The following is a 16087-nucleotide window of genomic DNA, read 5'->3' as shown; positions in this document are numbered from 1 at the left end:
CCAGAGCTGCCTTGCCAGTCACCGGTGCAGCGCTGGTTGCAGCCGGTGATGCAAAGTCCACAGGTAGCTGAGCAGTATGACGTCTGGTGGGAGTCAGTGCATGGGTTAATAAGTTCGACATCTGTATTAATGACGTGGTTAGTGGGATGGAATGTACCCTCAGCATGCTTGCAGATGATCCTAAACCACCTAAAGTGGTTGATGCATTTGTAGGGTTACAATGCTGTTCAGGTGGAGCTCAGTAGTTTGGAGTGATTCTTCTCTATTCAACAATTAAAGGTCCACCTTAGATATACTGTGTCCAGTTTGGCCCTCACAATGGATGGACCCTGATACAGTAAATGGCCACTAAGATTATTAGTGTTCTGGAGCACATCTTGCACACGGAGGGGCTGAGAGAACTGTATTTGTTCAGCCTTAAAAATAGAAGGCTAACAGGGTAATGTTGCTGCTGTCTTCAGCTGCCTAATGTATAGAGAGCCAGAGTTATCCTGGAGATGGTGCACAGTGATGAAAGAGGAGCAAACACAAGCTGCAGAAAAGAAATTCTGATATTGGGAGAAGCAAATGCTGGGATTGTAGGGGAAAGAAAACAAACATAATGGAATAAGCTCTCCACAGTGGTGGAGAATGTGACTAGGTCCTGAACATCCTGCTCGGTGATGATTCTGAGTGTGAGGTTAGGTTCGACTCTGGGTGACTTCCAGAAGCCCCTTCAGAGTTATTTGTGATTCTTATGGTGAGACCAGTAAGCATATATCAGGTACTTAGTGCAGAAAGTGTCAGTTAAATAAAAACAACCACCACCACCAAACTGGAAAGGACTGTGTAAGGAAATGGTTCTGTTAGCTTTCCGGTGGTTTTCAAATGGAAGACTCATTATTATTTTTTTTTTCCCTGACATGCAAACCATTTCACATTATAAAACTGGTAGAGTTTACATAACTTAATCTTTTAATACAAAGCAATACTGGCAAATACCTGTGTATACTGCACTTGCAGACTAATAAGCAATCCTTAAGTGACATCTGGCACTTTTCCCAGATAGCCTGTGTTCATTTCAAGCCCTTTGTTGTATGGTACAGTAGGACTCTCAATGTATTTCTGTAAGCACAGCGAGGTAGGCAAAACGTTCTTTTTTGGGTGGTGTAGTGAAAAGAAGCATATCACATCCAGAGTGCAGTTCCAATAGCAGCTCCCTTGGTGTGGTCATCTGTCCAGAGCTTTGATACCCACACCCCACCCCTCCTTCCCAGTAACTAGAAATTAAAAGTCACTTAATGAAATATAGAGAAATATTTTGCCGAGTAGTCTGTTTGCTGAAATTATGGCTGTGTGGAGAATGATGGTTTGAAAGAGATGGTTTGACCAGGATAGGCCATTTGGAGTGGAACAGAAATCTCAGCTGTACTACTTATAGATTTCCAGCTCTTCCTTTGTCAATATTACTTCTTTCTTTCTAAGCCTTTAACAAGCCTTGTTCAGACATTACTGGTTTTATTGAGCTATTACCTATTTACAGTTGCAGATTGTGTGTTGTTCGTTTATTTCTCTACAGTATGTTTGGGTTTTTCTTTGGGGGGTGGTTTTGGGGGTGTTTGATGGTTTTCAGAGCTACAAATTTATTTGTTTGGGTTTTTTTGGCATATAATTGTAGATAATAGAGTTCCATAATGTGTGAATAGTTTCTAGAGGAGAATGAGGTCATTTGATAATCACATAGAACCTTGAAGTCCTGAATAGAAGTATGTCTTGCTGGATGAATGCTTTCTGATATGATAAATTACTGGACATCTTATTCACAGGCAGATTTCTGACAATGTTTTGCATCCTCAATTTCACAATTGTCTGTGCTTTATCTTTACTATCCATGAGTGTACATGCTATGAGATAATAATTACTGCCCTGTAAGAGCATTTAAAGATGGAAGTATGGAAGAAAGTATGGGAGAAAACTCACTCATTGTGTAGTTCTAGAACTTCAGCTGTGTTTCCTTAAAACTTTTGGTTTTATTAACTGTGGCTAACATTTGGAAGCTTTGGGTTGTACCTGTAAGTCATTGTTTTCATGTGAGTGACAACAGTTGGAGAGGAGGATTCTGTGAAAGAGGTGGAAGAAAGAAATATGGAGTATTAGAAACATTTCAGTTCTCTTTTTTTTTGCACAATCCAAGCTGCTGAAGTGTTCAGAGCATACCTTCTTATTTATGAACATCTGTAGTTGTATGGTTTATACTGTCCAGTTATTTAAAGTAAACAGCTCTCTGTGGTCAGAGTGGCTTTCTTTCTATTACATAAATCATTTGTGTGTGCATGTACATACGTGTGTATGTGTATATATATGTGTTTATGTGTGCTTATGTCTATATGTATAAGCCCACAAATAATTACTCTTATTAACAAGTCTAATAGCAGTCTATAAGGAGTCCTTCTTTAGAAATGAGTACTTTTGGTGAATTCAGTATGCCAGTATTTTAAAGTTGGTTATTTTCTACAGAAGCTTCAAATTACTGATGTTTTGCTGCGATAAAGGCATATCAGTTGTTCCAGATACGCTATTTAAAGTAAGCAAACTTCTTGCTGTGACACTCTTTTTTGGCTTCCAGCCAGAGAAGGAAAAAAAAAAAGTAGCTTACACTAGGTCCTTGACAAGCAATAATCTTTTTGCCCTTTGAAAACGCTGCTTTACAGAGCATTTCTAAAACCACACTTTTTAAGTATTTTTATTTAATGCATGGCAAAGTGTCTGTTTTCTGTGTTTAAAATCCACAGCCTGCTGTTGGGGTCGGGTGTGACACTTCTGTTACTGTCTTGTGTTATGCTATGTACATAGATGTTACAAATACGAAAGCTTTAATTCCATGCTCTGCTGAAGGGCCAGGTTCCAGTATCTTCATTTCACTTTGATTCAAAAGCTGTGGGACAGTTGTCCTTTTACTAACTAGTTGATTTTTTTTTTTTTTTTTAACTGCATATTTTGTCTCTTCAATACTGCTGTTCAGTGATGCTGTAAACATAAGTCTTATTTCAAGGAAATACGTAATTTCTTTTTTACCCTTGAAATTTTTGCCATGGCTATTCAGGGCTGTTACTCTGAAGGGTCAGGGTTTTATCTTCTAAAGGTCAGAATCCACATGGCCTAAAATAATTTCAAGTTCTGGTTTTTGTCAGTTTATCCTAAAGATTGAACATTGTTAATGGCTAACTCCTATTTAACCAGCTTTTGTATGACTTTGTCTAGTTGATGCATGCAGTCATTGCTTAACAGGAGAGGTGAATGTGATGATGTGCATTTTAACTTTGTTTTTAAATAAAATTAATGTTATTTTGAGTCTTTTGATCATAAGATCATGAGTCTTCTCATGGCTTAGTCTAGTGTAAGCAATTTTACCTTCAGGAATTTAGGGTCTGTCAACCCCAGGATTTAGCCCATGATTTGTTAAGTCTTGGTTTTGTTTGATGTTCTGTTTAAATGTGCTGGAGCACACTTGCGTGTTTGGACACACCATGCTCTTCTCATGCTGCTGAAATAATGGAGCACGTGTGTTAAGTGGGACATGTTGAATGAAAGGAGAACTATAAAGATTTCTGTGCTCCAGTACCAGTGCATTTAATCTTGCTTCATTTTAGTCTCTGGCATCCAACTTCCTGATATACTTTGAAAGCTTTCATCCCCCTGAAGTGTTTGAAGCAATAGACTGGCAGTATTCTTTGCTTGGGCAAGAAGGGCTTGCACCTCAAGGTGCACAAAGTCATTTGGGAGTTCATGGTATGCTTTTTCTTAATTGCTTAGTGTCCTTAGTTGTAAGCAGTTTGTGCTTTTTAACATGTTTGTATACAAATATACTTGAGGATTGTATCAAAAAAGCCTCTGTTACAGTTAAGAGAATTGCACAGATATAGATGATGCTGCTTCCATCACATATGCAGAGCATGGGATAAAGGACTACAATACAGTCAAGAGGAAACATTCTCCTGGATATATTAGAGCAATGTAGGAGTCTTATTTCAAAAGGAAACACAATCGCTTTTCCTAGTAGATCTTCCTGTTACATAATGCTGATCCTGCAAGTGTAGTTTCAGAATCCCCCTTATTCTGGAAGAAGGTACAGAGGATGCTGAAGTTGGCTCAATTTAGAAGCAGATTTATAAATCCTCCTGTGCTTATTACAATACAGAGAACAGGATGCACCTACACAAGTTTTCTGTCAACTGCTGTGTTTTTGGGGTATAGCTAAAGCAAGTTCACTGTGCTGAAAGTAAGTTAAGTATGGGGTCAAGAGGAGGGAAAATGACTCAGTACTGATATCTAGCCCACATCTTCATGTAAGAGGAACTTCCCAGTGCTCTTGCACAGTCCTACAGCCCTGTGGAAAGAACAGGGAGTTACTTGTGCTAAAACGCCTCTCCTGAGTTTTCATTTGGTACATTTCACTTTTTTACGTGTGTGTAATTGCAGTTTGAGGGTGATTCTGTGGGGTTGTGGAGTTTGTGTCGTCTAACACTGTGTGTCACTTTACCAATCAAAATGTGTTGCCAGCAGATATGTAATATAATGCGTCATCTTGCCTCAAAGCTCTGTTTGTGATAGCAAGAACTTTGAACACAGCTCTCTGCCTCGTCCCATACATTGTGAGAAGAAGTCCTTTAAAAACTTAAATAGTTTTTTATTTTTCTGGAAAAATGCATAATAGAATTTTGCAAGAAATCAACATTTTCCAGAACTGGTAAATCGTGCTGCAGGAGGACACACTTCCTGAACACCCCTTTGTTCCAACCCCCTTCTTCTCTGCCCCACCCCCAGAATGGCAATCCAGTTTAATAACTTGGACCTAGCAGGTATTTTCTTTTACTTACCTAGTGAACTAGCTGAAATACCTTCTTTTCTCTGAAATGAGTACTTTTGTCATAGCCAGAAGAGATTGTTATAAGAACATATACAGTATTGAGTATATACTTCGTCATAACTACTGGGATGGCTTTGGGGGGGTGCTTTTATGAAGAAAACGCTGGGTTACAGCCTCTATTTTGTCCTCGTTTGTAAGCTGTTAGCATGTCTTACTTGAAAGACTCCATGTGATTTTTAAGTACTTTCTAATAATGTTGCTTCTAAGATTTTGTGGAAAGCATTAAAGTACAATTAGGTCACACTTTGGACACATACTTTCTTGAAGAAACCTGTAGTAGAAAGCTGGCTTCTGGTTCCTGTTCAGCAGACTTCCTCTTCAGGGTTGTGGTGTGTCCATGTTCCCATTACGACGCCGGCAACAAAAACCGGAACCACACCCCATTGTATTACTCTGAATTCACTCATGTGGAGTTGATGGATGTTCTCCCCTGTTGATGTTGTCAGTGTTGCTGCTGGAGTGTGTGAGAGGGACCCCTCAGGTTCCTGGACCAGGCCAGGATGAATTACTTTTTAGCCAATGGGAGAAGGTTAATAGTCAGCACTGTCTTCTGAATGAATTGATAAGGTACTTGAAATTTATGTTGAATTTATTGGGATACTTAACACCAACAGGCTTCAAGTGTACCACTGCAGAGGGAAAACAGTGATCCTCGAACTTGAAATTTAGTAAACCACACTGAGGAGTGAAAGTGGAAAGACTGCAAATGTGATCTCTGAACTAGGGCTCCGCTATTTTCTCCCAGTTCAGTGACTTTTCAATATAGTGGTTCCTTGTTAGCATGTCTGTAGCATCAGTTGGAGAATGTAACTTCATACTTGCTATGTGTTTGTGAGGTTTTGGTTGCCTGTTGTTAAGGACTTGGTTGTCATGTACATTTGATGCACCCCAAGTATTCTTCCACCTCCGAAGAACCTAAAGGTATATTCTTAGGTGAATTGAAGCCTAAATTGCTAAGTTTTGATTGATGCTATATTGTAGTTGGTTGTGATGTACCAAATGGAATACCAGATACACATCTCTACTGAAAGAGCGGAAGAAGGGGAGGTCATCATGCAAAACAAAGAAATTCTGTACAGCCTTAGTGTCATACATATTTGTCCATAAGTCTGAAAACAAGGCAGCAGTTCTAGCAATGTCCCTGTCCTGAACTTAGCACAAAGACAGGTGACCGTAACTAGCTGTTTACTTTCAGGCTATGAATCGTCTGTCATTGGCTTCTCTTAGTATTGTTGCTACAGGTTGTTCTAAGCCATAGCTTCAGCTTTGATTGTGAATATTTTTCTCATTATTTCCCATTCCCTGCTCTTCTGCTCGCAAAACAAAGGAAGGTGCTTTAAGCAGAAGGTTGTCTGTGTGCCAGACAGTTACTGGAAGTCATTTTGTATTTGATCCTGTCCTTCTTCAGCAACTCTTTTAAGACAGGTCATAAACTTTTTGCCTGCTGCCAGAGAGTTTTTTGGAAGTACTGTGTTTGTAATTGGCTCTGCAGCCCAGAAGGCTTACATAGCTTGACAGTACAAAAGTAGTAAACAATTTGAGGCTATAGTAACTTTGGAAGATGAGGATGTCACTGGAGAATTTTTCATATTGCTTGCAGTATATGGCTCAAAGAAAATGGGAAAATTCTTTTCTCGATGCTGTGACAGTACACTGATGTCCCCAGTGCTTCAGCTCTTGTGCTGTTACTAACACTGAAAAACCTGCAGGGCTTTTTTGCTTGCCAGAATTCGGACTGGGAAGTGCTTTGATGCTTTATAGAAAACAGAAGAGAGCAAGAACTGACCTGGCTAAACAATACCAGACAAGGCTGCATAAAATGCAGAATGGTGTTCCATATGATGTGGAATGCTTGCCTCAAACTTGGTTAAATACAAACTGAACTTGCTGTTTTGTGGGAATTGCGTTTAGTAGTAACCTCAGGACCTTTCTAGGGACTCATCTTGCCTTTACCCATTTTCTCCATCCGTGAAGAAGGAGAGCCTAGCTTCAGGAAACCAGCAAGACTTTTTATTACTATCCTTAGAACTTTTTGAGATACTTCTTTAACATAATCAGGAAGCTGTTAACACATAACATTTCAAAGTAGTTCTGTAGGAATTGCTTGAAAATGCAAAAGAAAAATACTACCTATAGAATACAAATGCTGCAATGGAAGGGAAAGTGAACGGTATGACGAAGCCAACTCAACACTGAACCTTTTTTTTAACTGTGCTCAAAAAAGAGCTTTGATTTGTGCATAAATAAAAGAAATACATCCGTACTGTTACAAACTCCCAATTTTATTTTATTAAACTTTTAAATCTTACTCTGAAAAATCATGGGCTATACTTACTTTCTTCCCGTTTCTGAAGTACACAGCTCTGGCCGCCGATCCTGCCACTCATCTGTCAGATCATCTATGTGCATCAAGACAATTGTTTATGCATTAATCTTTCCCTGTAAAAAGAAATTGCTCCTTGTGTGCTGAAAACTTGGTCTTAAATTTACTTCTAAGGAGGTGAAGAGAACTGGTTAACAAAAATGTGATTCACCATAGTAACAGCTCAGGCAATGGCGTATATGCAGTAGATTAACCATTTTCTGGTACTTTCCTATTTGATACAAAACATAGCAACAAGATGATGGCTTGACAACAATAGCAGCTGCACACATTTCTCTCCCTTTTCTGAAAAAATGATCTTGTGGAAAAATAGATTCCCTGGAAAGTAATTTATATTGCAAGTTTCATTAAAAAAATTCTGGGGGTGGGTGCAATAGGCTAGAAATTAAATTAGTGATTTGTATAATAAATGATGGTTTTGATTTGCTATGACACTTCTAGTCTCATACAAGTGACACAGCTACAGGCAATAGAATAATCTCTTCCCCTTGTGAAGATAAATGTCGTATCAGACCGAACCATCTTACATTAAATTACAACTTCCCTTTTTTTATCATATGAAAAGATTCATGAGACTGTTCATTAAATAATAGCACAACCCAATTAAAAGGGTACTTTGGCCAAAATGTCTTGAAGACGGTTTCTAATACCAGGCATGTAGTTAATTTATATAGGGCACTGCCATTAGAGGCCTGATCTGAATAAAGGAATTTTCCTTTATGCAGCAAGTGGTGTGTTTGTAGCCACACTGAGCTAGAAGGTGCTTTTCTTATCTCAGTTAGACTGAAACCATCAAGTGAAAATTAAGTATGATGATAAGAGGAATCTAGGATCTTGACTTCCTTTCTTGAGGGGAAGAGGAATACAGTATGTGTGGCTCTTGTGTAACTTGATTGTGCTCATACCATTTTTCATGTTTTGGCAGAGAGAAGGAGCAAGAAAGGGAAGAACAGTTAATGGAAGACAAGAAAAGGAAGAAAGAGGATAAGAAAAAGAAGGAATCTGCTCAGAAGGTAGGTTTTGATACTTGAATTCTTGTATACAGCTGAAATGTGAATGGGGGTGGCAAGACATTAAATGGTACATGAGAGTTTGATTGTTTAGAGTGATGCTTCATTATACTGCTTTTTGGCATTGTTTTTCTGGAACTTAAGTATTTTACTTAGACATTTCATCTCCTTAGTGTCATGTGAAGTGAAAAAAGTGGTTTGATATGAAGTACAAAATACGGGCTGTCTTGATCCGTGCAGCTCCTGCTGTGTTTAGGTGACTGGGGGCAGATGTGCTGCCAGGCTCTTGCAATTTCTGCAGTAAAATTGACTGAATACTTTCTAGAGCGAGATGATACTCCTTTTTTTCTAAGTCCTTAAGGAATTTTCTATGAAATACTTACTACTGATGATTCTCTTTATTTTTGCCAAGTATCACTTAGGCTTTCCATTTTCTGTAGCTAATAGCACTTTTACTGAAATGTTATCAGTTTGCTTCTGAGCTATAGAGTACTGATAAGTCACTGAGAATTGTTTGCTCAGAAAGTGATGTTTGACCACTTAGTGTATTAGAAGCTCTCTGTTTTGTGGAAAATCTAGTAGCTAATTCTGGGAGGTAACTTGACATGTGAACTTGAGTCTCCTGCAGCTTCATCCATGCTTTTTACTGGTAAAATCCTTTCTGTCTAGTTCTGGATTTCCCAGTAAAAGACAGATGTCACCACCCTGGAGTGAGTCTAGCAAAGGGCCCCTAAGATGATTAAGGGACTGGACAAATGAGAGGCTGAGAGCGCTAGCTAGAGCAGTTCAGCTTGGAGAAGAGACGGCTCAGGGGAATCGTATCAATCAATAGACCCTGTGGGAGAGCAAGTGAAAAAGATGGAGGCAGCCTTTTCTCAGTGACAAGGCATGAGGCATTGTGCATGAACTGAAATACAGACAGGAAATTCCACTTAATCATGAAAAGACTGGGTTTGTGTGAGTGTGTGACAGGGCACTTGCTGGAACAGATTTCCCAGACAGATTGTGGTGCCTCCATCTTTGGAGATGCTCAACTCATTTTTGAACATGACCCTGTACAATTTGGTTTTGATGGCTTTGTGTTGGGGAGAGCCTTGGGGATGGATGAGGATCAGGGGTGGGAGGGAACTATGGACTAGTCTACACAGGCTGTCCCTTCCAACCTCAATGATTATGTGAAATGGAGAGCAAAGACTTTACTTTCTTTCAGTAGTCTCTTTTTTTCTTTGCTTCAGTAACAGGTCCTACAAAATATCAGCTGTTAGTCCTGTGTTAGATTTCTGCTGAGAACAGCCAGCACCATTTTCAGTTAAATTTTGACTTCTGAGATCATCTTAAATCTGACTTCCACTAGTTTGAGTCTTACCAGTTTAAATTAGGTGGAGATCAGCTGGTGGATTTCTGTTAACCTTTATCCAGCCATTGTGTCAGTAAACCCACCCAAGTACTGCAAAAGATCAGAAGCTGCAGAGTAAGACTCTCTAGAGTCTTTGTCTCAGTGTGCTGCAGTTTAATGTTCAGGTACAGAAAGTGTATGTAGGAACCACAAGGAGCAGACCCTGTTAATACTGTTGACCAAGGGTTGTATGCTGATACTCACTCATACAAGAGGATCTTGAAAAGGTTGTACTGATAATCTTGATAAGTGCAGTGAGTGTTTACTTAGAAATCAGTGGTTTGAGTGCAAAATAGGTTTGCCAGCTTTCTTGTGTGCTCCTTTATCTAATAAGTTACTCTGTATGGGTGATTGTAACAGTATTTTGCCAAAATCTTGAGAAGGGTGAACACTAAATAACTTAAATCTCTTAGAGACCAAACTTGGTACTAATACTTGCAGATACAAAGTAATAGCAGAGCAGGCAACCAAATGGACAGAACATAAATCTGTGTGTGTGTGTGTGTGTGTTCATTCTTAGTGCCTGTGGTGGTGGTGGTCACCAAACCAGCAGTAATGATTCGGGGGTGCTTTTTTCAGACTAAGTATATATATATTACATGAAACAATTTTCTGTCTGGATCTTCTGAAATGTAAAAACAATAAATAAAATCACTTCAACAGAGGTCATGCAAGAAAACTCCCAGATGAAATTCCTGTGGTTAGTGTCTCAAGGGCTGTTTGCTAGCTTGTCAGAAGGATGAGCTTGACTCTGCCTTCCCATTCACTGTAGCTGCTCCTGTCCTGCGTATAGGTTGCCCCTTTAAATCTGAGACCCTGTCACATGTCCTCAGATTTAGTATTCTAGACACAAAAAAACCAAACACCAAAACCAATACAAAACCAGATCATTTTGACTAGGAGAACAATGCAGTGCAGGCAGAGGTAGTTTCTCTTTTTTTTCCTAATCCAAATTGATTATCATGTGGAATTCTTTAAAGATTTGTTAATGTGAGGTTCTGCCAAGTAGACAGGTTACTCCTTTACTGACTGTGTTTGGTTTACTGCTGACCATAGTAAACCTATCAGCATTTCCAAATTTGATTTGTCTGTAATTTTTTTACTTCCTTGCTCTTCTTTTAGTAGTAAAATATCAGAGTCACTTGAGTGCTTAACATAATTGTCATCTGTTTTATGGAGGATCTGATTTGATGCATACCAGATTTTTCCTAAGTGAAAATTGTGGTCCCATTTGGTACAGATACAGTTTTGCTACAGGTGCATTTTTAGTGTCTTGAAGATTTTCTGATGACAGCATTCTGTGAAGTTACAATGCTTAAGATTCATATCATAGCAAATGTTCCACTTTGCACATCATGGTGTTCATCTTTGCAAGGTAAATGATGCCAGAGCAGTTCCGTGCAGTTTGTCTTTTTATTCTTTACCACACAAAGGAGTTCTGGCTTGGTTGGTTGAAACAAAGTGCTTTTTACTTGTCGTTTCATTATTCTACACTGTCATTGTGTGCTTTCCAGAATTATGGACTAGTTCAGCAATTTCTTTTAAGAACAGGTGTGGTAGAACCTCTCACATTGTGATCTTTAGAGTTTTTCCATTATTGTGTAATGAAACTCATGATCGACAGGCTCAAAACCATGCTACAATACGCATGATTGCAGAGAATATACCAGTAGCATGTTTGTCTCTACCACAGCTTGAAGTCTGCCATGCTGAAAGAATGTAGGAGTACAGCAAAGCCACATATGTTGGCCAGTATGATGGCTCACTCCAGTAATCAAGTTCTTACTGTGTTCATGAGGTTTTTGAAGTCTGCTGCTTTATTGGTGTTGCTGGTGCTTCCTGTAAATGGGCAATGAATCCAGTAAGGTTTAGGATTTCTTTTACCTGGAAAAGGTGTCATGAGAACGGTGAAATGGGAAGATGGCAGAGACAGACTGCTACTTTCACCTGTGGTTACTCTTGTGGGAGTGCGGTTGTTAGCTCCAACAGCCTGCTGGAAGGATACTCTCACAGAAGGAAGTTTTTGTTACATTTCACATGCAATGCTTCAGGTCCAAAGCCTGAAAGAACTGTAGTACTGTAGCACATTTGTTTGTGCTTTAAAAGCCCATGTTTGGGATGAGGAGGGGGTGAATACTGAAATTGTAGTGGAAGTAATTAGTGTTTCTGCCAGGAAATTTTACATCAGACAGATATTATAGGAGCTGTCTTGTTTTTGAAAACTTGACTATAAGAATGCTTGTAGTATATCAGCTGAGTATTTTCATTCAGCAACAGCAAATACTATTCTTGTGCTTATAAAGTCACGATTTAGTGCAGCCTGTGCAATGTTTTGTTTTGAGGTTCTTAAAACTGTATTTACATTCTTGCTCTTAATTTGCAGGTCACAGATCAAAAAACCAAAGGTAAGAATCTTTTGATCCTAAAGAGTATTTTTATTGACTTGACCCAAAACTTGGATCTCGATCAAAACTGTTGGAAAAGGAAGGGGAGTTACGAGTCAAGATGAAATACTGAAGATGTGTATTTAGAAGAAATAAAAGTTGAGGTGATTAAAATGCAGGGCCTAAAACATGAAGTGAGGATGAAAGGATTATAGATACAATAGGTGAACTGAAACGTTAGGCTTTCAGTTTCTAAAAATCATTAAACAGATAAACAAAACCTGAAGTCAACCTATATAAATGAAATGGAAGACAAGTACTGCTTATGGTGAGGTACAGAAAAATGAGTGAAAATTGCTTCAGTTTTGGAAACAAGAGAAATTTAGGCACCTGAATGCCCGGCAGATAAGGCAGGACTGATAAGTGAGCATCTTGAAAGTTAAGCTTATTTAGGTTACCTAAAAATATATTTAATCTTGATTTGTGTGTGGCAGTTTTCTTTAAAAAAAAAAAGAGAGAGAAAATTGCTGTTATAGACAGAAGATAACTAAGATAGTAACTTGATTTTACAGCTGAAAATACCATTTTGGGGGGTTGGGGCAATAAGAATTAGATAAAGAAATCAGAAAACCCTACTGAAATAAAATGTGACGGATAATGCAGCCGTGTTGCCAAAGAGGAGTTCACTTGTTTTGTTCTTGCATGTCTAAGAGGAAAAATTCAACTGATATGTTTACTGCTCAGGATGGTTTCCTGGACTGGTTTCTTTCTTGTGCTGATTCAAACTTTAATCTTCAACAAAGGCTAGAGCAGATGTATTAAATTTTCCTTGCCTTTGGAGTCTGATGATCAGGCAATTACACCTTGTAAGTGCCTGGATGGGAATTTCTTTTGCTTTGTTTAGGGAAAGCACAAGGAGAATGTCAATGAGGGGTCACAAGTCTAGAGTCTATTAAATTTTGTGATAGTGCTATTTCCTTGAGGATTTGTTTGTTGTTTTCCAATGCATAATAGTCCTCAAAGCAGCATGTCCCTCTTATAAGGGCACCTGGTGACCAGATGGGAAACTTTAGGTGAACCCAAGTACAAATGCAGCATTTTGGGTGAGAGTCAACTATAACGTGTTTTATTTCAGAGCAGTACGGACTAGTGACATTTGCTAACTGACTCCAAGAGGAATGTTGGGGGGGGGGGGGGGGGGGTTCCTTCTTTGTTTTGGCAGTGAATTTGTAGCCTGGTAAGCAGATCAAAATGTGGGATCTGATTTAAGATCTCCCGTAAGGATGATGCATAACAATCCAAAAAACCAATTAAAGATCAGGGAAACGGGGGCAGGTGAGGGAACCAGTTATATTTGACTGCTCAGATTTTAAAATGACTCATTGCCCAGAGTGTATTCTTCACCAACTTAGTTTCCAAAAAATTTGGTGCTTAGAGCAAAATACTTGTTGAGGGCAGAGTTTCGTCCTGGGGTATAAAGTTGCACATGGAAGCAAGAGGCATGCCTGCTACTGCTTGTTTCTGCCATTGCAGAGAAGAATGAAATTACGAAAGGAAAGAGCCTCTGAGTTCTTGTAGTTAACACAGGTTTGAATGGAAAAAAATTCCAATTTTCATTCTTTCTGTTTTTCAGTGCCCGAAGTGACGAAACCAAGTTTAAGCCAACCAGTGGCTGCCAGCCCAATTGGCAACTCTCCATCGCCACCAGTCAATGGTGGCAACAATGCCAAAAGGGTGGCAGTGCCGAACGGACAACCGCCAAGCGCCGCCCGCTACATGCCTCGGGAGGTGCCGCCGCGATTCCGTTGCCAGCAGGATCACAAAGTGTTACTGAAACGTGGGCAGCCCCCTCCGCCATCCTGTATGCTCCTTGGGGGTGGAGCAGGGCCTCCTCCCCCAACAGCACCAGGAGCAAACCCAAACAACGCACAACCAGTGACAGGAGCACTGCTGCAGAGTGACAGCGGGACTGCAACAGGCAAGTCACACTGTTAAATGAACACATGTGTGTGCGTGGCGGGAAAGGGATCATAAGCTGTGCATAAGCATCTCATGTAATATAACTCCTCAGATTGCCTTGGAGAGCTTGCTTTGATTTTGGTGTAGAGACTTGTGCTCTATGAGCAGTGGATGCAATTTCTAATACTAGAGGGAACAAGAAAGTTGATCTAAAAAAATGTCTTGGGTGATCTGGGTCTTACGCTGTGATATACTCTCAAGACTGCAGCAAGGTAATGCATGGACAATGAATGGATAAACAGCATTCTATGCTTGTTAGCGAGTAGTACTTACGAGCTCTATAGGTTCCTTTGACGTGCGCGTTTCCTATCTTGTCACTTTTTTATATGACGTGGTAAAACACGTGTAGGTAAGTCTGCAAATGGCCAGCGTGCATCACTTCTCATCTGGATGAAATGAGATGTTACATGATGGTCCTTTTGCTCTTGACTTTTTTAGTAGGAATCTTTTCTGCCTTAGATAAGCTTTTAATGAAAGTAGCAACTGCCCTGTTGTTACTTTTCTGTTCACTTTGAATTCCAGAAGATAATTTGATTTTATGATTGTTCATGAGCGTAGAGAAAATATGACTGGCTCTGAATTTTTTAGACCCCTGGGGGATTTCAGTAACTGTAATATTTCCTTTTTAAGTTATGATAGTAGAACAAACAAAATCCTGGTCAAGACATCTGTGTTCTAAAGAAAAACTTAGGTGATCTGAGAAGTCAAGGACAGCATCAGTTCCCAGCCGTAACAGCATTCTAAAAAGAAGTAATAAACGCTTCAAAGTCAAAAGAGGAAAAGAACAATACTGAGTTTGAAAACCTTTGAAAACCCTACTGGACTAATGGTATGGGTTTTTTACCACGGTCTTGGAGAACTTAAACTTTTTGTAGTTCTCTGTGGTTCACAAATGAAAATAGAGGTGCCTTGGAACTCCATATTCAAGCAAGCTAGATGGGTTGGCTGTCTTCATTAAAAAATATTCTAGGAGAATGAATAATTCCATTTGTTTTGTGGTTACAGTACTTGAATTCCTTTGTAGCATATCCCTGTTTGACAGATTTTGCTGTCTTTGATGTTTACTGTTTAATAAGGAGGTGAAGTGAATTTCAAACTACCTGACAAAGTTTTAGTCAGTTTAGAAACAGATCTCTTGGAGATGGCTGATCTTGATAAAACACCTGAAAGATAAAAAGCAGGGGGGAACCCCACCCAAAAAAATCTTTGAACTGTATTTCAAATCCTAGCATTATGTCAGCCTTAGTTTGCCTCCACAGTGATTGTAGTAGACTGACAAAAGAGACTTTATGGCAGTGAAGCATTCTAAAAATTTCCAAAGTTTCTCCATGGACAGCATTGTTTTTTGCTGTTGGATGTACTAGGTGAGGACCATTTGGAAGTATTCTAGCAGCTCCTTCTCTGTATTTGTCACCTAATTTTTCTGAGTCTGGAATTTGATTTTATACATCCTCATATCTTAACACTTAGTTTAATGATGCATTAACAGCTAAGATGTTACATGGCTGTAATTTATTGATTGTGGCAAGTTTTCATGCCAATGGTTAGTTGCATTATCCTGATGTAAGTTAGGATTGTTGCCAACAAAGGTAGGGGTCTTTCAGACCTGCCTCACCTTATCCAAATTTCCTCACCATAGCACAGAGTTAACTGGGCTGGGAAGATGACTTGGATTAAAATTAACCCAAAGTGTTTTTTTAAGTGAATTTGTAGAATTGTAGGAGATTTGGGTTGGAAGGGACTTCCAAAGCTCATCTGCTCCAGTCCTCCTGCAGTGAGCAGTGGCATCCTCCACTAGATCAGGGTGCCTAGAGTCTCGTTGAGCCTGACTGTCTCCAGAGATGGGGCCTCAACTACCTCCCTGACCAACCTGTTCCAGTGTTCCACCACCCTCATGGTAATGAACTTGTTCCTAACATCCAATCTAAATCTACTCTTCTCTAATTTCAAGCGATTTCCCTTTGTCCTATCACTACAGGCCTTTGTAAG

General features: G+C 39.4%; 1 protein-coding gene across 11 annotated transcripts in view; it reads left to right on the top strand.

Moving 5' to 3' along the window:
* The window catches only part of TNRC6B (trinucleotide repeat containing adaptor 6B), a 122411-nt gene that overhangs the window by 69620 nt on the left and 36704 nt on the right, over positions 1–16087 (top strand). For 10 of the 11 annotated variants that reach the window (XM_054167661.1, XM_054167664.1, XM_054167659.1 and 7 more), the window contains 3 exons: positions 8215–8302; positions 12079–12100; positions 13713–14057. In XM_054167661.1, coding sequence (XP_054023636.1) covers positions 8215–8302; positions 12079–12100; positions 13713–14057 — 455 coding nt within the window. Of the gene's footprint in view, positions 1–4816; positions 4839–8214; positions 8303–12078; positions 12101–13712; positions 14058–16087 lie in introns of those variants that run through there. The other variant, XM_054167666.1, reaches the window with a different exon arrangement.

The sequence above is a fragment of the Dryobates pubescens genome, chromosome 15 (assembly GCF_014839835.1).
Source record: "Dryobates pubescens isolate bDryPub1 chromosome 15, bDryPub1.pri, whole genome shotgun sequence".
Lineage (NCBI taxonomy): Eukaryota > Metazoa > Chordata > Aves > Piciformes > Picidae > Dryobates > Dryobates pubescens.
This window is presented reverse-complemented; position numbering and strand designations above follow the sequence as displayed.